Below are 22,679 nucleotides of genomic sequence, written 5' to 3'. Positions count from 1 at the left end.
GCAAAGAGGAATCACGAGAGAGAAAAAATAATAATAAATCAATCAATCAAACCCGAAGAGAAACAAAGGAACGAGTCGTTTCAAATCTCACACAGGCACGTAACCCGATGGAGAATTTATTAAAAAATTTGGTTTGGGTAACGATGCCGGAGCTCGGCAGCTCCGGCCGCTGCCTGAGTTCCCCAATCTTTGGGTTCTAGTTTGAGGGAAGCTGAGCGGCGGGACGGGGCACCCCAAAACCGAGCGGCAGAAACACCCAGCGCCGGGGGATACGGCGCTGCTGGAGTCATCGGCAAAGCGCGACAAAGGGGCTGAGCTGGGAACAATGGTTACTTCATGGCCTGGAAACCCTTCCAGGCAGTGGGGAGGTGGGAAATGTAAAAAGGGCAAAGGGTTAACACTCCCCTATTCATGGCAAAGGTGAGAGGGACACACTAAAACGCATTAAATATACTATTGCGTCTCTCCGATATGCCTTTAAGCCGATACACGAGGGGCGTATAAATCTTAATTTTTAGCAGGATAAATAGCCCGGGGGCAACAGAAGCCCTAATCAAGAATCTCCGGGGAAAGGTGCATTTGAGTGCACACAATACCAGTAAAAAGACCTTTTTGTTCCAGGCACAATCTCCGAGTGACCTAACGGAAAAGCGTGGAATCCCTCGCCCAGCCGGAGGGGCTCGTTGCCCCCTGCCCGGCAGAAGGCTGGGAACGGCGCTCCGCACGCCGGGCGGCGTTTCTGCAGGAAACCCCAAACAAAACACAGGCAGGAGGGGGGGAAAAAAAATATAAAAAAGCCCCCCCGCCCCCCAAGAAAAAAACCAGCCCTAAACCCCACCTGAATTGTTGAGATCGCTCTTAGGAACCCAACAACCCCCAGTTCTCATCCCCGGAACCATCCGGTTAAGCAGTTTCCAAAACGCAACGCTCGCCCTGCCGCAGCTTTGCTGTTTGGTTGGTTAAGGCAGGGGGTGTCCCCCCTGACCCCCGAGGGGTCCCTTTGTCCCCAGGACAGGGGTCCCCGACTCTGGCTGATCCCCATTGGAGCCGTATTTACGTGGCACCGTTGGTGCGCAGGGCACTCTCTGCCATAACGGCGCCCGGTGCTTTGGAACAATTTGAAACAGAAAAAAAAAAAAAAAAAAAAAAGTGTGAAAGTAGATAAAAGAGCACAAAATTGCCCCGAGGAGGTGACAAATTTAAAAGATGGGCCAAAACCCCAGAGGACAGAACAAAGCCTTGGAGGAGAAAAGCTGGAAACAGGGTCAGCAGCATCTCGAGGCTCATTATGTCGTCGAGTCTCCGGGGATTTATTGATGAAGGACCTACAATAGCATCCGAGGGGAAGCAGAGGGGCCAGAAACATCCAGGACGCGGGGAATTGCGGAGGACAAGGAGCAGAGAGAGCGAGGGGAGGGGGGATGGGGGGGGGGAGAAAGTGGAGTAGAGCAGATGTGCCCCCCCCCCCACACACACATCTCCTTCTGGAAGCATCCGTGCCATCCCGCAAGAGGAGGAGCTGGATGCCACCACGGGGCTTGGCGGGGTCCGGAGCGGTTTATGGGAACGGGGGCTGAGCCCCCACCCCCAACGCAGCGTGAGCCGGCCCCACGTCAGCACCGAGGGGACTCAGGACCCCCCCCTGGGACCACCGCTGCCCCCCAGGTTTTTACCTCTGTGTCCTCTGTGGCTCCAGCCCCGGCTGAACTCGTCACGATGCCAAACCGCTCCTTCCGCTTCTTCAGCTTCTCGTCTTCTTCGCTCTGGCACAAAGAAGGACCCAGATGGATTTTGTTGGCAATGCCCCGGGGCGGGGGGGAGCTCGTTTCACCGTAAATCATTTCCCCCCCCACCCCCCCTCCTCCCGCAGCCGGCCACCCCAGCAAAAAAGCCGAAGCAAAGCAGGAGAGATGGCGAGACCGCGGGGGGCTGCCCGGCACGGCAGGTAACGCCGGTGGCTCCGGCCACTGGAGAAGACACACAAGGATAACGTCTGCCCTGCCAGCTCGTGGTACAACCGCCTCAAACCGAGCCCCAGCACCCCCTCGAGACCCCCGCCACAGCATCACCTTCCCGCTGAACTCCCCCGTGCCCAAACCCGAGCACGACGGAGGGTGTGGACAGACGGGGCACGGATGGGCACGAGCGAAGGAAGGTCCCACCTCGGTGGGCAGAACCTTTGCTGGGACGTGGAGGAGGAGGAATGATGTGGGGGACGCGGTAAAGCCCTGGGCACAGCGAGCAGCAGCAACGTGACCGTCACCCCCGTGGGGCAGAGGCTGGGCCGCGTCTCTCGGGAGCGTTCTCGTTGGAGAGGGAGGGTCGGCACTCGCCCCATCTCCCCACAGCGCACCGCGCCCCTTCCCAGCAAATTTCTGCTGACATCTTCCAGAGCTTCCCGATCCCCAATTCTCAAAGGTCTGCAAAAACCTGGAGCCTTTTGAGCTCCACTGCCAAGGATCCCCAAAAAACCTGGAGCCTTTCGAGCTCCGCTGCCAAGGATCCCCAAAAAAACCTGAGGCCTTTTGAGCTCCACTGCCAAGGGTCTCCAAAATAACTGGAGCCTTTTGAGCTCCGCTGCCAAGGGTCTCCAAAATAACTGGAGCCTTTTGAGCTCCGCTGCCAAGGGTCTCCAAAAAACCTGGAGCCTTTTGAGCTCCGCTGCCAAGGATCCCCAAAAAACCTGGAGCCTTTTGAGCTCCACTGCCAAGGGTCTCCAAAAAACCTGGAGCCCTTTGAGCTCCGCTGCCAAGGATCCCCAAAAAAACCTGGAGCCTTTTGAGCTCCACTGCCAAGGGTCTCCAAAAAACCTGGAGCCCTTTGAGCTCCGCTGCCAAGGATCCCCAAAAAACCTGGAGCCTTTTGAGCTCCACTGCCAAGGGTCTCCAAAAAACCTGGAGCCTTTTGAGCTCCGCTGCCAAGGGTCTCCAAAAAACCTGGAGCCTTTTGAGCTCCACTGCCAAGGGTCTCCAAAGAACCTGGAGCCTTTTGAGCTCCGCTGCCAAGGGTCTCCAAAAAACCTGAAGCCTTTTGAGCTCCGCTGCCAAGGGTCTCCAAAGAACCTGGAGCCTTTTGAGCTCCTCTACCAAGGATCTCCAAAAAACCTGGAGCCTTTTGAGCTCCACTGCCAAGGGTCTCCAAAGAACCTGGAGCCTTTTGAGCTCCTCTGCCAAGGGTCTCCAAAAAACCTGGAGCCTTTTGAGCTCCAAAAAACCTGGAGCCTTTCGAGCTCCGCTGCCAAGGGTCTCCAAAGAACCTGCAGCCTTTTGAGCTCCGCTGCCAAGGGTCTCCAAAAGACTTGGAGCCTTTTGAGCTTCGCTGCAAATGATCTCCAAAACAACTGGAGCCTTTTGAGCTCCGCTGCCAAGGGTCTCCAAAAAACCTGGAGACTTCTTAGCTCCACTGCCAAGGATCTCCAAAAAACCTGGAGCCTTTTGAGCTCCACTGCCATCACCCACACCAACGTCCTGATCCCACCATCACCCATAAGAGCCTCAACGTGCTCATTTTCTGCGGATTTACTCCTACCTCTGGGCATCTCGTGCCTCTTTCAGGCAGTTCCTACAGCCCAGGCTGCCTGATTACTTCAGGCTCTGACCGCTTCTCCCTCCCCGATCATTAAATTTGCTGCAGAGCTCTCACCCCCCAACACCCACCCCCTACATCTTGTTATCGAGGGCAGGGGTCCCCGGCCACGCCACCCTGACACACAGCTTCCCACTGCCTGGGGGAACTGGGGGCACCAACACCAGGAAGAAGAAGAAGAGAAGAAGAAGAAGAAGAAGAAAAAAACCACCACCCCATGGTTCGTGAAGAAGAAGAAAAACCACCCCTCCATGGTTTGTGAAGAAGACGAAAAACCACCCCTCCATGGTTCGTGAAGAAGAAGAAGAAAAATCACCCCTCCATGGTTCGTGAAGAAGAAGAAGAAGAAAAATCACCCCTCCATGGTTTGCGAAGAAGAAGAAGAAGAAGAAGAAGAAAAATCACCCCTCCATGGTTCGTGAAGAAGAAGAAAAATCACCCCTCCATGGTTCGTGAAGAAGAAGAAGAAGAAAAATCACCCCTCCACGGTTCGTGAAGAAGAAGAAGAACAAGAGGAAGAAGAAGAAAAAAACACTCCCCCATGGTTTGTGAAGAAGAAGAAGAAAAACCACCCCCCATGGTTCGTGAAGAAGAAGAAGAAAAATCACCCCTCCATGGTTTGTGAAGAAGAAGAAGAAGAAGAAAAACCACCCCCCATGGTTTGTGAAGAAGAAGAAGAAAAACCACCCCCCATGGTTCATGAAGAAGAAGAAGAAAAACCACCCCCCATGGTTCGTGAAGAAGAAGAAGAAGAAGAAAACCCACCCCCCATGGTTCCTGAAGAAGAAGAAGAAGAAAAACCACCCCCCATGGTTCGTGAAGAAGAAGAAGAAGAAGAAGAAGAAGAATCACCCCTCCATGGTTCGTGAAGAAGAAGAAGAATCACCCCTCCATGGTTCATGAAGAAGAAGAAGAAGAAGAGTAAGAATCACCCCTCCATGGTTCGTGAAGAAGAGTAAGAATCACCCCTCCATGGTTCGTGAAGAAGAAGAAGAAGAAGAGTAAGAACCACCCCTCCATGGTTCGTGAAGAAGAAGAAGAAGAAGAGTAAGAATCACCCCTCCATGGTTTGTGAAGAAGAAGAAGAAGAGTAAGAATCACCCCTCCATGGTTCGTGAAGAAGAAGAAGAAGAAGAAGAAGAAAAACCACCCTCCATGGTTCGTGAAGAAGAAGAAAAACCACCCTCCATGGTTTGTGTCCCAGTGCTCCACCTGGATCTGCTGGGATCAGCCAGCCAAGCAGAGGAACGGAGCCGGACCCTCATCCCTTGACGTGGTCACAGACGGCGCCATCAGCAGCCAAATTTGACCGGTGGCACCGGTGGGAAGCAGTGGGGAAACCTCCCTGTGTCGATACCTTACCGTGACCCCGACACCGACGTGTGTCACAGCAATGGGACTGGCCAAGGCGTTTGGATGAAAAACTCCGGGAGGGGGCTCGAGCCCCGGCTCCGTCGGGAGCCACCAGCAGCTGTGGCGGTGTCAGAGCCCCGAGCCCCCAGCTTCACCCCCCTGCCCAGACCCCCCCCCCCCCGCCCCGGCTCCAGCATCACCTCCCCCGTGGTGCTCCCCATCCCCCCATCTGTGGTTTGGTGGCAAAGCTGTGAAAACACTGGTGCTCCCCCCAGCCTCATTTCCCGGAGGAGGAGGATGGAAGGGACAGCACGAAGGTGGAGGAGCAGCCCCCAGCCCCCCTGCTCCACCTCAGGGTTCCTCCGGTTTTCGGGAAGAAGCAACGTCCCGGAAAAAGCAGCACAAGCTTGAGGGTTGCGAACAAAGGGCGCCGGGAGGGATTATTATCATCGCGGGGACGGTGAAGGGAAGGGAGAAGGAGGAAGAGGGACGGCTGCGGCGGCGTGACGCACGCACCGACCGACCGACCGCGGCCGCACAAAGACAACCCAACCCGGGTACCGGCGACGTTCAACCGGCTCTTAAAAGCCACACCACGGCTGACCGCGGGCTTTAAACCTCAGGAGGAAGAGGACGGCCCCTCGAAGCCACCTTGGGCAAGCGCCGTGGCTCCGATAAAAGGCCAGGGGAGGCTCCCAGCGCCGGCACCCAGCCGTAGGGGGTTTATTTATTTTTTCGGCGAGCCACCCCCACCCCTGCCCTGCAGGGAAAGCACGTAACCCTCCTACTAAATCAACACGGTCCTAATGATCTCGCTCACTTGACCCCCTAGCACGAGGGTGTCAGATGCAAACACGCGTACAATCAACTTCACTCCGTCTCCGGAGCTCCTCGCTGACAGGTTTTGATTCATGGGGTGCTGAAACCCAGCTGAGGAAAATTACCTCGATCAAAACGCCGCGATCTCCGCATCTATCAACCCGCGGCGGTGCCCCCGGGGGCCGCGCTCCGGCGTGCAAATGGGTGCACCAGCATCTGCGGGGAAAGCTGACCTTGCTGGCAGCGTGGTCAGATTTATTTTCTACCCTCCCTGTTTCCCTTTGCACTCGCGCCACGACGGTTATTTTATCGTTTGTCTAAAAAAAATAAAATAAGAGAAATAAAATAAAATAAGGGGGGTGGGGGGAAAAAAAAAAAAAAAGAGGGGGAAAAGGGTTTTACGAAAGGCTCCAAGCCCTGAAGCTAAAGTCTTCCCTGCCACCTGGTACCGAGGCGGCGTTTACACCGTCCTGTCCGTCTATTTGCGCCGTGCGTGATCCCGATGCTTTAATTTCGACACCGAAAATCCACCTACGGGACCACGGGGCGCTGGCACGGCTCCGCCGTCAGCAATGGTAATCTGCCTGGGATCCGCTGCTTCTCCAAGGGAGATCCAGGCTCCCTCCTGAGGGGGCAGCCTAAACCCCACCGGCTCCGGGCACCCAGGGGGAAGACGCTGCACCGGGCAGAATCAGGCCCCGCGGCTGCCCACCCTCTGCCGTGGGGAAGGAGGCGGCGAGGGGAGGGGGCTCGTCCCCCTGCACCGCGGCGTTCCAAGGGGCTGCAGCCAGCGGAACTTTGGGATCCCGGGGATCCAGTGATCCCGTTTTGTTTTCCTTGGAGCAAGTGACAGAGCCGGGAGCTCCCGGTGGGCACGGGAAGAGGTGCCGGAGGGCAAGAGGGAGAGCGCGGGTCAGCACCGATCACATCCAGCCTCAGCCGCTCGGCCTCGGGATCGCGTCCCTTATTCCCGAAAGAGGGAGGGATCCATGTAAGAACGGGATCACTCCCCCTCTCCCGGGAGAAGGCAGAAGTGCTGGTGGTGGAAGAGTTAATGCCAAAGGCGTTCGTCCGGGTTTCCATAGTGCGCAGCGCTCCAGCACTCAACCTGCCAGGGATCCCAGCTCAGATTCCAGCCTGGATCCCAGCTCAGATCCCAGCCTGGATCCCAGCTCAGATCCCAGTCTGGATCCCAGCTCAGACCTCAGCCTAGATCACAGCCTGGACCCCAGCCCAGATCCCATCTCAGACCCCAGCCCGGATCCCAGCCCAGATCTCAGCTCAGATCCCAGCTTGGATCCCAGCCCAGATCTCAGGTCGGATCCCAGCTCAGACCCCAGCCTGGATCCCATCTCAGATCCCAGCCTGGACCCCATCTTGGATCCCAGTCCAGATCTCAGCTCAGATCCCAGCCTGAATCCCATTTCGGATCCCAGCTCAGATCCCAGCCTGGATCCCAGCTCAGATCCCAGCCTGGATCCCATCTTGGATCCCAGTCTGGATCCCAGCTCAGATCCCAGCCCAGCTCTCCTCGCCCCAAGCCACGCTCCCTGCGGCAGTGCAAGCAGGAGCTGCGCTCCCTCCGGTGCTCCGTCCCGCTGACCCCCGCAGCGCCCAGCGTGTACGGGGGGACCGACCCCGCCACCGGCCTCGCTCCTCGGATCTGGAGCGAGTTGATTCAGGATCACCCAAAACCAAAAGCCTCGCGCTCCTTCGGTGTCGGGGGCAAGTCGCCGGGCAGCCCCTCGGCCCCTACGAGCGCCTCATTCATTATTTGCCACGAGCAGCTCCGGTCCCTGCACCGAGCGCGACGCGGCAAAGGACGAGGCTGCGTCACCCACTAACGGATCCGGCACCCACGTCCCGGCCGCGATGGGCACCGCTCTGCACGCCGCGTAACGAGGCTCGAGGTGGGAATGCCGGGCTTGGCCGCAGCAGCCGGGCAGGGAGCCGGGCGAGCAGCCAGCCTGGCTCGCTGGGACACCCCGGCACAGGTTCGGATGCCGGGAAAAGGACCGAGGCACGGGAGACGCTCCCAGGAGATGCTCCGTGCATCCCGCTGGCACTAACAGCAGCGAGCTGCCCGCTGCACCCGCTCTATTTTAAAAGCCCACATGGCTACGAAATCCCTGTCCCCCACACCCCGTGCCACGCTGCTTTCTCCACGGATTAACGCGTTCCCAGGAGGAATCCGTGCTGGATTAGCGGAGGAAGCACCGAGTACCCTGAGCGTAAACGTGGAGAGACGGCCACGAGCCTCCGTCATCGCATCCACGGTGTACGGCATGGTGCGCGCCCACGTGTGCGCGGCAATCCGGACCCTTCTGGTCCCTCTCCCGTAGCGTGCTGCAGCATGACGGATGGCAGGATGAAAAGCAGAGCCCCGAGGCTTTCAGGCGACGGTAGATTAATGATGACACGGCCTTGACCTCCCAAAGGTAAAGGTTACGAAACACTCGAGGGTAACCGGGCTTCCAATTTCAGACCCGGAGGGCGAATGACACCAACCCACCGTTTTATTCTCAGAAACGCTCTCCAATCCTAGGACGCGCAGCTGTCACCCAGCACCTTTTTGAAATTCATCTCAACGTATTTATTCCTCCCGTTCCTTCCCCCTCGCGGGCTCCCAGCACTGCTAAGCCCTCCCGGAGGCGCCGCCAGCGAGCGTTCGGCGGGCGCCACGCGCTGCAAGAGGGAAGCCCGGGGTTTATACAGGAATATTCCACGCGTGCCTTACACCCCCCGTCCCGTTTCCACCCCTTTGGCACGGGGGCGAGGAGCGACGCCGGGTCTCCCACCCCGACGTGACCAAACGTGGCGGTGACGGCCACCCCAGTCGGCACAGCCCCCTCGAGCGCTCCGCTGGGCTCAGACGCACGCGGCAGGAACGCGTGGCAACACCGTTATTCCACCGCCGGCGTGTGCTGAGGACCATTCTGCACAGCTGATAGGGAATTACGCCTCGGTGTGTTGCAGAAACGTTAAACCCCAGGTTTATCTCCGTGGCAAAGAGATGTCGGTGCGCCGGGAGCTCAGCTCGGGGATTGAAACGTGCCAGGAGCTCAGCTCAGAGCGAGACCGTGGCAACATCCAGCCTCACCCATGTGCCCCCGACGATCCGCATGGCTCCCTGCTGGCTCTGCTGGAACTAAATTGCAGAATTACTCCGTGAAGACACCCCAAGTTTGAGCAAAGCCTGATCTCTTGGCTTCCCTCACCCCTTAAAAACCTGCTGGAAGCGCCCGGGCTGGGTCTGGCGCAGTGATGGACCAGGGTGCAGGTCGCTGGAGATGTTTCCTTACAAAAGGAGTCGGGAAGCATAAGGAGCAGGAGTCGTTCCCAACGCTGAGCCCCTTCTGGCTGCGCACCGGAGAGCTCCTGGTTTCCTCCTCCTTCACGCTCACGTCATCGGAGCAACACCGCATCGGTGACCGGCCGTCTTTTTGACAGAAGCAAGAGGCCACCGCAGGCTTGCTCCTCATCCCTTCTCCCAATCTTGTCTGGGAAAACAGGTCGGGAAGGCAAAACCCCTCCGACTGCACGGCGTGGCAGGCAGGCGCCGCGACAGCCGGCGGTTCTGCGCTCGCTCCGTGTCAAACCGCCGTGGCTTTCGCCGTTCACGCTCGCCCCAAACGGGATGAGCAGGGGAGGAAGAGCAGAAAGTCGTGCAGAGAGCCCACCTGCCCCTTCCACTTCCATTCTTCCACTTCCACAGCAGGGATGAAGCGAAGACGTCGGGAACGCCGCGCCGAGGGGACGCGCTTCCCATGTGCCGCATGGCAAAAGGCTTGGGAAAGGGTTTCTGATCCCATCGCACGCACCGGACAGCACCTTCTGTATCAGCCAGCCCTTGGGGGGGCTCTTCCCTCCTGGCACCCCCCCGGCATGGGGGCACTCAGAGCGATGCCCCCCGCTGTGGGATGGGGGGGCTGGCAGCGCTAAAGCCGCTTGGAAAGTTTCCCCTTGCCCCGTCCGGCTGTTTTTTAATAATTAAAAAAAAAAAGGGGGGGGGGGGGGGCAATGGGGCGATGCCTCAACATGATTTGAATGGCACGTTAGCCCCAGATTTCATAAATCAATTAATTTGTTCCAATCAAACCCAACGAGGCAATGTTAACCCTTCGCCCGCCACGCCGAGCCCACCGCCCCCAGCAGACCCCAGAGGTGCCCGGCGGCGTGGAGATGCTGTCGCTTCCCAAGCTAAATGAAGTCCTGCTCAAACCAGATGAAACTGCACGAGCAGGATGAGTTTCCCTAAGAGTTTTCTTAACCCTTGGGTGCAAACGCGCCCGCTGCCGCTGCCAGGGTGGGCGGCAAAGCCCATCGGCGGAGCCACGTGTCTTTATCCCCCCTGGAGACCCCCAGGAACGCAACTTAATTCTGACCCAAAGGTGGTTTTACCTCCAAGCTCCGCACCCATCCCCAAGGTCCTCAGCACTTCCCACTCCAAAGGGAAAAAGATTTTTCGGTGGGAAGTGAAGCGGGTTTGGAGACCAGAAGCTCCCAAGGCCCCTGGGGCTTGGCCATGACCTTCAGCCCCATAGAGCGACCCCCTCCCCACTTTGTCACCCATCGCTTCAACATGCAGAGGCAAAACAGCAGCACCTTCCAGTGCCATTTCACCACTTGGGGGTTAATTATAAAAGACTTGGACCATCTGTAAGGTCCCTTCCAACCCAAACGGTCCGATTCTACGATTTGTGCTCATTGATAAACTACTTTATCACGGCGCTGGCCACGGCTCAGCCCCTCTCCCACCATTACACCCAGTTGGCTCCTCTTGGCAAGCGGCTGCATTTCCAGTTCCCTCCCAGGCTCAACCTTTTTCTTGCTCAGCCCCTCTCCCACCATTACACCCAGTTGGCTCCTCTTGGCAAGCGGCTGCATTTCCAGTTCCCTCCCAGGCTCAACCTTTTTCTTGCTCAGCCCCTCTCCCACCATTACACCCAGTTGGCTCCTCTTGGCAAGCGGCTGCATTTCCAGTTCCCTCCCAGGCTCAACCTTTTTCTTGCTCAGCCCCTCTCCCACCATTACACCCAGCTGGCTCCTCTCGGGAAGCGGCTGCATTTCCAGTTCCCTCCCAGGCTCAATCCTTTTCTTGCTCAGCCCCTCTCCCACCATTACACCCAGTTGGCTCCTCTCGGGAAGTGGCTGCATTTCCAGTTCCCTCCCAGGCTCAACCTTTTTCTTGCTCAGCCCCTCTCCCACCATTACACCCAGCTGGCTCCTCTCGGGAAGCGGCTGCATTTCCAGTTCCCTCCCAGGCTCAACCTTTTTCTTGGGTTTTTCTTGAGCTGAGGGCATGCCAGGACCCCGCAGACCCCCATACTGGGGGGCTGGCCCTCCACCAGGCAATACCAGGGGACAGTCCGTGTTTGATTTCCAGGCTGGAGAGGTGGTGGCTCAGCCTCAGCCCGCAGAGCATCCTCCTCCCGGGGCAGCGGCGCAGGGCTGAGCAAGTGGAAAGGCAAGGACAGAATCCTGCAGAGGGAGCAGCTGGTGTCGAGGGTCAGTCGATTGGATTTTGGACAGGGATGCAACATGATTTGCGCTACGGAAAGAGCCCCCAGCACCCAACCAGCGAGGGTGGAAAACCCAAACAAGAGGCGTTTGGGCAGCAGGAGGGAGGAAACGCGCAGGCTGACCGCCCTGCGCCGCGCAGAGCCCAGCACCCAGGGTCAGGATCGGCGCAGACGCTCGTCGCTTCCACACGTACAAAGGCTTCAGACCTCTTTCAACCCGAGGAGATGAAAGGCGGGTGGGTAAAGCACTCGGAAAGTACCTTATGTTTGATCTTTTATGGTCACTTAATTTGGTTTCTCCAACATCACTAAAAGCTCCAGATTCTAGCAGAGCTCGGAGGGGAAATCTAGCAAAAAGAGCTGCTGCTCTGCAAATATTCGACTAACTAAACCCTAATAATTGTTAAATTATTCCCCCAGGATGGCAGCTCGCAGGCCAGAGCAGGAACAACCTCGTCCACAGGGACTCCTCCTCCCCCAGCCGTACAAACAACCCCTCACTCGCTTTTATGCCTTTTAAAAAGAACGGCCAGAGCTTGGGGAAAGGTGTATTAACCCAGGGAAAAAGTATATTCCACTAAATTACCCGTGGAATTAAGATGTTCCACCCAAACGTTATTTTAAGACCGGGTTTTTCAAGAAGCTTCTTTTGGCCCTGCGGGATGAGCCTACGACAGCACATTAACGTGTCTGCAATTAAAACATCAGATAAAGTAAACTCGCGCGTTCCGACAGAGCCAGGGCTGGGAGACGCCCAGCCACGCAGCCCCTCGCAGCCCGGGAGGAAAAGTGATGGATGTGGTCCTGGATCTACATCCGAGGGTCTCTTAAGCCCCCCAAAGTGCAGCATCCCCCATCACCACAGCATCCCAGTCCAGGAGGAAAAGGGATGGATATGGTCCTGGATCTACATCTGAGGGTCTCTAAGCCCCCCCACCCCCGAGCACAGCATCCCCCATCACCCAGCCCAGGAGGAAAAGGGATGGATATGGTCCTGGATTTACATCTGAGGGTCTCTAAGCCCCCCCACCCCTGAGCACAGCATCCCCCATCACCCAGCCCAGGAGGACAAGGGATGGATGTGGTCCTGGATTTACATCCGAGGGTCTCTAAGCCCCCCCACCCCTGAGCACAGCATCCCCCATCACCCAATCCAGGAGGAAAAGGGATGGATGTGGTCTGGATCTACATCCGAGGGTCTCTAAGCCCCCCCCACCCCCGAGCACAGCATCCCCCATCACCACAGCATCCCAGTCCAGGAGGAAAAGGGATGGATATGGTCCTGGATCTACATCCGAGGGTCTCTAAGCCCCCCCACCCCCGAGCACAGCATCCCCCATCACCCAGCCCAGGAGGAAAAGGGATGGATATGGTCCTGGATTTACATCTGAGGGTCTCTAAGCCCCCCCACCCCTGAGCACAGCATCCCCCATCACCCAGTCCAGGAGGAAAAGGGATGGATATGGTCCTGGATCTACATCCAAGGGTCTCTAAGCCCCCCCACCCCTGAACACAGCATCCCCCATCACCCAGTCCAGGAGGAAAAGGGATGGATGTGGTCTGGATCTACATCCGAGGGTCTCTAAGCCCCCCCCACCCCCGAGCACAGCATCCCCCATCACCACAGCATCCCAGTCCAGGAGGAAAAGGGATGGATATGGTCCTGGATCTACATCCGAGGGTCTCTAAGCCCCCCCACCCCCGAGCACAGCATCCCCCATCACCCAGTCCAGGAGGAAAAGGGATGGATGTGGTCCTGGATCTACACCCGAGGGTCTCTAAGCCCCCCAGAGTGCAGCATCCCCCAACCCCGCACCCATCAGTGCCCTGAAGGACCTTCCAGAAGGCACCGAGCTGGGAAAGCTCAGCTGAGCTCTGCCAGCCGAATCGGCGCAGGTTTTCTGTGCAAGCCAAGCCTTCCATCGCCAGGTCAGCGAGACCAGGAAAACTTTTGAGGGGCTGAAGACCACAGACCACTTGCTTTCACAGAGATTTTTTTTCCTAACACCCCTGCAAAGTCGTCGGCACCGCGGGCACGGCCGCAGGGAGGGAGCTCAGGGTCCCCCCTCAACCGCCACAGCCCGGAGACTCTGCGCAATGTCACCGCAGAGTCCTCCAAGACAGAAAGCTGCTTAAATTATCTTAATTATAAGAATTAAATGGAAGGGACTGGATGCTCGGGAGAACCACGTCAGGTCTAATTCACCTGCAGGCATCCCACTGCACGTGCAGCCCCCCGTGCTTTGCCCGGGGAGGGGCTTTGGGGGCTGTTTTTACTTTTGTCTTTTGTGGTGAAGAGGGGTTAAGGGGGAAAACCTGACTTTGTTTCTCCTGCGGATGCTCTGGGATGCCGGGAGCGGAGGCCCTGGGATGCCGGGAGCTGCCGTTCTCCCCCTGCCAGCTCCTCCAAATTCCTGCAGCCAAATGGTTCAAGAGCCCCTGAATGGGACATAATGACATCATTGATTGAATCATAATAGAGGGGGAAAGGGGGGGTGGGGAAAAGATGTATTTGTGTTACAGACAAAAGCCAAGTTCTGTTTCACAGCGGGGACCAATGAAGAACCAGATGACTGGGCAGAGGGAGGTCAGAGAGTGTCCCCGTCCCCCCAGCATTGTCCCTTGTCCCCCCGGGAGCGAGCCCGGAGCGAGCCCTTCGCCACTCCCCGAAGGTTTGCCGGGGGCGCGGGCTCAATGCGGGACCAGGAGCCCCCCTGACCCCGCGCCGCGCTCGCCTCATTCATTTTTCACATGACATCGTGGGTGCCAGTGGGCGCACGGGGCTGGGGGGGGGGGCTGGGGGGGGCGGGGAGAGGGATGATGGTCAACACCAAAGCGCCTGGGGAGCCGGTGGCATCGCAGCCCTCGGCCACGTCGGCGCTGGGTGGTTGTTTCTTCCACCAGAGGTTTTTTTTTTTTAACTTTGGGGTGAGCACGTAGCCGCGGTTTGGGGAGCGGGGCAGCCCGGCAGTGGACCCTCCAAGTCCTTCTGGAGGGCAGCGGGGCGCCAAGCCGGTATTTCAACGGCAAACAAAGCGCCGGGTGTCTTCAAGTGCTGTATTTTCACCCTGCCTTGAGAAAACATCACATGATACACGCTGACACGATAACGAAAGCCGCAGCCTTATCAGCGGTGGAAGGGCGGACGATGCTCTCACGTGCCCGACCACAGGTTTCCAGTACAAAGGGGACAAGGACACAACGTATGTAGAGGAGCCAAGCTCCGGGCACCTTTTCCACCATCCTGAGGTGGGCACAGGGGCTGCAGCCCCCCCCCCCCCCACCCTGAGAGTGAGGGTCTGCACAGCATCCCCCTCCGCTCCATCCTACAGCCCAAACCCCCCCCGGCTGGGTCATTCACACCCCGAATTCCCACGGCACCGAATCCGTCGTCACTTAAGCACCGACGCGGAGCTTGGACCAGACCCGAGCCCCTACAAGCCCCCGGGGATGCGCAAAGTCACAAGAGCCAGAATGGAAAATTCGAGAAGGCTCCGGTGGGCGAGGAGCAAACTCCCCAGCAGAGCATGTGCAAGAGGGACGGGGGACCCTGCCTCAAGTGGGGGTAACGGAAGGCTCCGGGGGGGTCGGGAAGAGTCCGGTGACGGTGACAGCGGCTCATAGATGTGGCAGCCGGCACAATGGGAGAAAACAACGGGAGAAACACATAGGGCAGCCCTGCGACCCTGACACCTACTCGCTGCCATCGCGAGACCCGCGTCATCCCAGAGGTGGAGGAACCTGGTGGCAACACAAGAGCGTGGGCAGCTGTAACAGCAGGAGGGAGGAAAAGGATTTGGGATCATTTGGAAAGAAAACACCGGAGGGGAGGGAACACCAGCAGCTGAGAGCACAGGTGACCGAGGGTCCCAGCACAGGTGCTGCCGAAGGGACGCTTCGAGACGCCGGCTCTCCAGCCCCCGGCACGGCTGAACTTGAACCCCTTCTGCCACCACCGACTTTTGGGGGAGCGAAGGAAAAGCACCGGCACCTCCACCGAGGCGGCGGGACGGGTTTCCTGGCAGCCCGCGCCGTTACGTGCCTGCAAGCCCACGGACAACCCGAACCCGGGAAATCACGCTCCCACCTGAGCGGCGTAACCTGTAGTTTGCTACAACACACCCGAGGCTCCTCGTGTCCCCCCACCCCGTCCAGCACGACCCCCCAGCTCTACATCTCATTAACGTCACTATTTCCTATTAGCGCAACTCATTTAAAGGAACCAAGGGGGAAATGGTTAGAAGAGGGACGAGCATCGTGCCGTGAAACCGGGGGAAGAGACCGCGGAGCCGGGAAATTCGAGCGTATTTTAAGACCTGCCTAGTCCAAAAAAAGGGCAAGGACCCCTCGGGAGGTGCCACTGTCCAACGCTCGTGTTTCAAATCCATCGTTACCCTCCGGCATGGGAACCAGCCGGGCTCTGGCTGTCGGCTCCGTGGGCACGCACCGCCCCCGGCTCCCTCGGGCTCCAGCGCGGTTTCTGCTCCCAGTAGCAAACCCAGATTCCTTTTCCCCACATTCCAGCCTAGAGTTATTTGCAAGAGAAGAGGCTGGTTAAGCAAAACTTGTTATTTGTCTTCTAAGAAATGCAAAAACGGAATTTCCTGGCATGATCCCATTGGGTGCCAGCTGGATCACTGGGGATCAGGACTGGAAACCACAAATCCAGCCCTCTTCCCACAGGAGACTGTTGCGTTGCCCTTGACCGGAGCGCACGGGGCCAGCGCCGACCACGCTGCGCTCCTCACGGGGCCACGGCTTTGTCTTCAATGAAAAAACCACAAAAGGGAAAAAAAACCTGGAGGTTTGTGAAACCTTTACATTTCCCTTGTAACCTCAGGTCTCACTTTCCCCAGGGACGCAGCCCCACCAAGGTCTGGGCTCATCTCCAAGCCACGTGCTGGGATACGGGCTCTGCCGAGGGCTCCATTCCCGTGTCTCCGTGCCACGCAGCCGCTGCTCTGCCCTGCGCCCCATAGCCCAGCTCAGAGCTCGCCCCATAGCCCGGCTCAGAGCTGGGGCTGGTGCTGAGCTCGTCCCATAGCCGGGGCTGGTGCTGAGCTCGCCCCATAGCCCGGCTCGGTGCTGAGCTCGCCCCATAGCCGGGGCCGGTGCTGAGCTCGCCCCATAGCCGGGGCCGGTGCTGAGCTCGCCCCATAGCCCGGCTCAGAGCCGGTGCCGGTGCTGAGCTCGCCCCATAGCCCGGCTCAGAGCCAGGACCGGTGCTGAGCTCGCCTCATAGCCCGGCTCAGAGCCCGCCCCATAGCCCGGCTCAGAGCCGGGACCGGTGCTGAGCTCGCCCCATAGCCGGGACCGGTGCTGAGCTCGCCCCATAGCCTGGCTCAGAGACGGGACCGGTGCTGAGCTCGCCCCATAGCCCGGCTCAGAGACGGGACCGGTGCTGAGCTCGCCCCATAGCCCGGCTCAGAGACGGGACCGGTGCTGAGCTCGCCCCATAGCCCGGCTCAGAGACGGGACCGGTGCTGAGCTCGCCCCATAGCCCGGCTCAGAGACGGGGCCGGTGCTGAGCGCGCCCCATAGCCTGGCTCGGTGCTGAGCGCGCCCCATAGCCCGGCTCGGTGCTGAGCGCGCCCCATAGCCCGGCTCGGTGCTGAGCGCGCCCCATAGCCCGGCTCAGAGACGGGACCGGTGCTGAGCTCGCCCCATAGCCCGGCTCAGAGACGGGGCCGGTGCTGAGCGCGCCCCATAGCCCGGCTCGGTGCTGAGCGCGCCCCATAGCCCGGCTCGGTGCTGAGCGCGCCCCATAGCCCGGCTCAGAGACGGGGCCGGTGCTGAGCGCGCCCCATAGCCCGGCTCGGTGCTGAGCGCGCCCCATAGCCCGGCTCGGTGCTGAGCGCGCCCCATAGCCCGGCTCAGAGACGGGACCAGTGCTGAGCTCGCCCCATAGCCCGGCTCGGTGCTGAGCTCGCCCCATAGCCCGGCTCAGAGACGGGACCAGTGATGAGCTCGCCCCATAGCCGGGGCCGGTGCTGAGCTCACCCCATAGCCTGGCTCAGAGACGGGACCAGTGATGAGCTCACCCCATAGCCGGGGCCGGTGCTGAGCTCACCCCATAGCCGGGGCCGGTGCTGAGCTCACCCCATAGCCGGGGCCGGTGCTGAGCTCACCCCATAGCCCGTGGGTGCCGCCCGTGCCGGCGATGCCGGTGACACAAACCCCTTCCCCAAGCGCCCCGGGAGGGGGCAGGGGCGGCGGGGGCCTCGCGCTCAGCACCCTTGTGTGAAAAGGGCCGCGAGCGCCAGCGCTATTCTTCACCTTGTCACTTCCCATTATCCCAACGCCATGGGGCCGCATTCAGCCGCTCCGCTTGGAAAAGTGACGTGGGGGAAGGTGGCGGCGAGGGGACGGAAAAATACCTTCCTGGGGGATTAGTGGTGGGTTTCCATAAATCCCCCCGGCTGGAAGCTCTCCAGCCTTCACCTGTAAAAACCTTGAGGCTGGAGCCCCCCAACCCACTCCTCCCCCCCCCCCCCCCCCCCCCCCCCCCCAGGGCTGGGGTCCCCCTCCGGAGACCAAAACCAGGCACGAAACCCCCCCTCCGAGCCACCTCCCACGGCAGGTAGCCCAGGGCTAGCGGGGACCCAGCCCCTGCGGGAGCCCCCAGCCCCGCATCTCGCCGGCTTCGCCGCTGCCTGACGGCGGATCGGGATTTTCCAGCTTTATCCTGGCACAACCAGGCGGGTCCGGCTGCCACCTCCTACCCGACCTAATTCCTACTTTTTTTTTTGCAGGATCCTAAACATTTTCTGCAACGCATAAAAACATGAAGGGTGTTGGAGAGGGCTTTGCTTTCCAACTTCACTGCCCGAAACTATAATTTTCATCTTCTCCCTCTGCAAATCCAGCTGGTTTGTTACCGCCAGCCCAGAAAATCCTTTAAAAATTACCTAAAGCAGCTTTTTTTTTTTTTTTACCTAAAGATACAAAGATTTAAAAGCAGAACGCCACGGGGACATTGTAGGCGCGGGGCAAGAAATCCTCAGCCTGCAGAAGCACCGTCAAGTTCGTCGTGCGCTCTGTCACGACGTACCGGCCCCTCCGCACCCGCTATACCCTGTGCCACCGCGAAGCTGCTCCAAGGGAGGAAAAACTTTTCCCTGATGGATTTTGGAAGAGCCAAGTGGCTCCATGGACCCAACCGAGAAGCTGAGCTTGGACGGGGGTCCCCAGGGCGGGACGGGACGGGGGTCCCCAGGGCGGGACGGGACGGGGGTCCCCAGGGCGGGACGGGACGGGGGTCCCCAGGGCGGGACGGGACGGGGGTCCCCAGGGCGGGACGGGACGGGGGTCCCCAGGGCGGGACGGGACGGGGGTCCCCAGGGCGGGACGGGACGGGGGTCCCCAGGGCGGGACGGGACGGGGGTCCCCAGGGCGGGACGGGACGGGGGTCCCCAGGGCGGGACGGGACGGGGGTCCCCAGGGCGGGACGGGACGGGGGTCCCCAGGGCGGGACGGGACGGGGGTCCCCAGGGCGGGACGGGTCCCCGCGGATGAGCCATTGGCTCCTCGGGATAAATACGACCCCACTATGGATTTACAGCGCGGTGACGACGCATTCCTGAGCGTTCCTGTATCTATATTCCGAGCACAACGCGCAGCAGGAGGAAGATGGGGAGACAGGGATGAAGATGAAGGACGCAGGGAGAGAAGGGGGTGGGTTACAACCCGGAGGAGATGTTCTCCTCCATTCCACCGAGGCGGAGCGGGGGTAGAAAGCAGCGAGGGCAGCAACGGAAAGGCACGAAGGTGACACCAGCCAAAGTTTGGGAAGCAAATCCTAGCCGGGGGGGGGGGGGGGGGGGGGGGGGGGGGGGCACGTGCCCTCGCCAAGGAGGCAGGAGAGGCAGCTCTCGTGACAGCAAAAGGCGTTTGGCGACGACAAACCGCCCGACGGCGCTTCTCAAACCCGCAAGCATGTGCCACCGCGCGTGACACCGCTCGCTAAAGGAACGAGCCTCGTCCACGAATCCCTTTTTCCTTTTCCTCTGCCAACTTCTCCCCCACCCCCCCCCCCACCCCCCGCTATTCCACCACCACCCTTCGCTTCCTTGGTGGTTAATAGCTTCTCATCCGGGGCTGGCAGGGGGTGTTTTGGAAAAAATTGCGGGGCAGAAAAATTATCCAGGAAAAGGATTCCTCCTCAGCACGTTATTATAAGCTTGCTGGAAGCCAAACAATTAAGGCAATTGTTTTCTCTCTCTCATTTAGCTGTTTTGTACACACACAGACTTTCTGCTGGTCCACTGACCCCTGCTCTCCTCCACCACCACACGCACGTCACGCAGCCAGCGGGCCGGCTCTGGCCAGCTGATCTCTTACCGCCTCCACCTAAACCCCGTTCTCATTAACTGGAATTAAACCAGCGTTCGTCTAGAATCACGACTGACGGCCGAATTAAAAAAATTAACTCTTCCCAACCGGGAGAGCCAGCACCTTTGGCTCGAGGGGATGCTTCAGCATCCCGGGATGCTCGGGGTCCTCAAGGTGTCTTTACGGCGACGATGCTCTAGCTGTAAAATGGAAGATTTGCCACCACCAGGGCAAAATAAAAAAATAATAATAAAAAAAATGAAGTTATTCAAGGCGACACGCGGTTTGAGAGCCTCTCAATGGACACGGCAGCTTCCCCCTGCCCGCCGAAGTTGCCGAGGTGGCGGCAGAACGGGGAGGCCAGACGCGCAGACGGAGCTTTGCGGCAAAAAAAATCCTTTGTTTCACCCCCCACCCCCCCCCACCCCCTGCCGGCGGGGAGAAGAGGGGTCCAAGCGGGGACTCCCACCTGGGAGCCGAGTCACTTCACCCCTCTGCTCCCAACCTCGGAACGGCCGAGGGTTAATCAGCTAATTGTTCATAAGGCAGTTGGAGACTCCGCGTTAAAGACGAGCTCTAAAAGCCAATTATTTTCGTCAGCTGTTTGGAGGGGGAAAGGTATTTGATAATGGAAGACAAAGGTGGCAAACGGAGCTTTTCTGTTATCCCAAGGGCTCTCGCTGTCCATTTGGTGCCAAGGTTTTCCCAGCGGGACACTTCCAAGGCTATTTGGGATGGATAAAGAGCCAACCACCCCCTCGGAGAAACGCTGCAACCCTGCACACATAAAACCCGCGGCTCAACATCCTCCCCCGGGGAGCGGAGGGCTCGGAGCCTTCCAGGGAGCAGCTGCTATAGAGAGGGAACATTTACAAGCCGGGGGTGGGGGGGGGGTGGGGGGGTTAAGTACAACTAACAGGAGTCAAGGGATAGTAGCCTTAGGTCAGCCAGCGTGTGCTTTAACAGGAGGCCTCGGAGGGGAGAGTCGGCGCTACGGGGAAGATAAACCGCTTGCTTGATTTATTTTAAAAATTAATTTGATGGCTCCGTGCTGCCTTGAGACAAATGAGCACCTGCCTCTCCTGCTCCAGCACGGCGACCAAGCGCTCGGGTCGCCTGCTCCGCTCCCGGGGTCTCGCCGCCTTCCCTCTCGGGCGGAGAGGAAAAGGATTTTAAACTTGAAAGATTTCTACCCCAGAGGGCTAACGGAGGGGGAAGCAGGGGGGGTTCAAAGCTACAGATGAGTTCACAGCCACTAACGCAGCTCTGCATTTGCTCCCTGCTCACAGCAGGTCTGAAATCCCCCTTAGCTACAACTCTCCCCCCCCCCACTTCACGGCCCTACCCCTCCTCAAAGCAATTTGAATAGGAAATGAAGTGTGGCTCCGCCGAGACAATGCTTTATTGTAAAGTTTTTGCTGCGACCCACGGTATAAAAACCTGCCAAGACACATGTAAACATTCGCCACCGCCAGGCTCCTCCGTAATGAAAAGCTATAAAGAACACCCAGGTGGGAAGCACAATACTACCAGCTAATTAAAGTCACCAATAATATTCCTCCCAGGAATGCCAGAGTGTGTTCCGCTCAGTGGGAGAAGCCACTTCTTAAGCCCATGAACTCGGGCTTCCTGGTGGAGCAAACAAAAAAAAAACCCAAAAAACCAAAACCAACAATAAAAAAAAAAAAAAAAAAAAAAGACACGGTGCAGCCAGGCACCGCTCCGGCACAAAGCCCAGCGTTGGGCGACCCAGCAGCAGCAAGAGCTGGCCCGGCCACCAATTCCTGACCTTGGGCAAGTCATTTTTATCCCCTTCTGGTAGGTCTCCATCTGTATAAGAAGGGGAGCAGCTGGCTCCTCTGCAGTGAACGGCGCGGGGAGATGGGACCTGGGGGTTTGGGGGTTTTGGCACGTTCCTTCCAAAATCCCGGCTTTATCCGGCTGCAGCCGCACAACCCTGCCCGGGGAAGGCCACGGCCATAAACATTGTTGACAAGGCATATATTCTTCCTGAAAAATGGGAGCTCCTAGTGACAGGGTTAATGATGTTTGAGCAGCCTCTCACCCTGAGCTCCACATATCCCAGCTTTAATGGACTGGCCTCCTTCCCCCACCCCCAAAGGGACCCGAGAGGGAAGTGGGGGGGAACAGCGACCTCCAATGCCAGATATTTTCTACATCAGTGAATTCCCAGGGCCGGCGGAATAAAGCAGAACGCTCCGACGGGGAGAAATAGGCAGCAAAAAAGGTCAAATCCATCCCCCCCCCCCCTCCCCGAAGAGGAGAGGGGCTTATTTCACGGGGATGGAGAGAAGCCGAACGTCCCCCGGCTCCCACCCTTCTCCGCGGCGAGGAGGGGTCTCCATGCCAACATTATCCAGCTGTTCCAGCTGGACAATTCTTTTTCATTCCCTGCTCTTTCCCAGCGGTGCTGCAGCACCGGCTTCGCTAAAGGCCGGAGGAGGAAAAGGCTGTTTTTGTTTGGGAAGCGCGCAGGATGCTGCGCTAATCTCAGGGTATATATTTATCCTTTCTTCCCTTTTTTTTTCCAAATCGTCTTCCCCGGATCACATTTAGGCAAGGGATCACCGTGCTATTAAGTACAGGTTTACCACCAAGCAACCCCCGGGGGCTCAGCACCCTTCCAGCCGGACACAGCACCCACCCCACTAACACCCCGTCGGCACGACCCCAGCTCCACCGCGGCCGAGCCCCCACCCCATTGCAAGGTACGAGGACCAGGAGAAGGGTTTTACGCTTTGTGTACGTTGCTCCCCTGGAAAAATAAAGAGCTTTAAGACCAAATCCATCCCCTACAAAGCTCGTCTCATTTGTACTTCAAAGAATTCTTTCCTACCGGGAGCTCTGGACGCCCTTCTCTTCGGAAAGCTCATTACCTTGGGCTTTACAGACTTGGCTCCTACCCCAAAACAGAAACGTGCGCGAGTCAAAGCGCCCCCGAAAGCAAACCGAGCACGCAGCGGCGTCCCTCCCCAGGTTACAATTTGGAGGAAAACCTCTTAAAAATTCACCTCCTCCATCCGGCAGACGTAACTCTCACCGAACCCC

General features: G+C 58.6%; 1 protein-coding gene and 1 long non-coding RNA gene across 5 annotated transcripts in view; one reads left to right on the top strand and one right to left on the bottom strand.

Annotated features, from left to right (window-relative positions):
• Positions 1–22,679, bottom strand: part of LOC121099643 (SAP domain containing ribonucleoprotein) — a 36,266-nt gene that overhangs the window by 2,075 nt on the left and 11,512 nt on the right. The window contains exons 10-11 of one of the 4 annotated variants that reach the window (XR_005831508.1): positions 11,029–11,238; positions 10,498–10,758 (exon numbers count right to left, since the gene is read on the bottom strand). Coding sequence is in view for 3 of the 4 variants with exons in the window: in XM_040618855.1 (XP_040474789.1) it covers positions 5,781–6,074 (294 nt within the window). In the remaining variant the exon portion in view is untranslated. Of the gene's footprint in view, positions 1–1,673; positions 1,764–5,765; positions 6,075–10,497; positions 11,239–22,679 lie in introns of those variants that run through there. The other 3 variants (XM_040618856.1, XM_040618855.1, XM_040618857.1) reach the window with 3 other exon arrangements.
• LOC121080021 lies at positions 7–18,156 on the top strand. The gene is made up of 3 exons (XR_005825259.1): positions 7–971; positions 15,966–15,968; positions 18,146–18,156. It is a non-coding gene; the product is annotated as an uncharacterized LOC121080021 (long non-coding RNA).

This window comes from Falco naumanni, chromosome 20 (genome assembly GCF_017639655.2).
Source record: "Falco naumanni isolate bFalNau1 chromosome 20, bFalNau1.pat, whole genome shotgun sequence".
NCBI classification, from domain to species: Eukaryota; Metazoa; Chordata; class Aves; order Falconiformes; family Falconidae; genus Falco; species Falco naumanni.
Note: the sequence above shows the minus strand (reverse complement) of the source record. Positions and strands in the feature narration are given on the sequence as shown.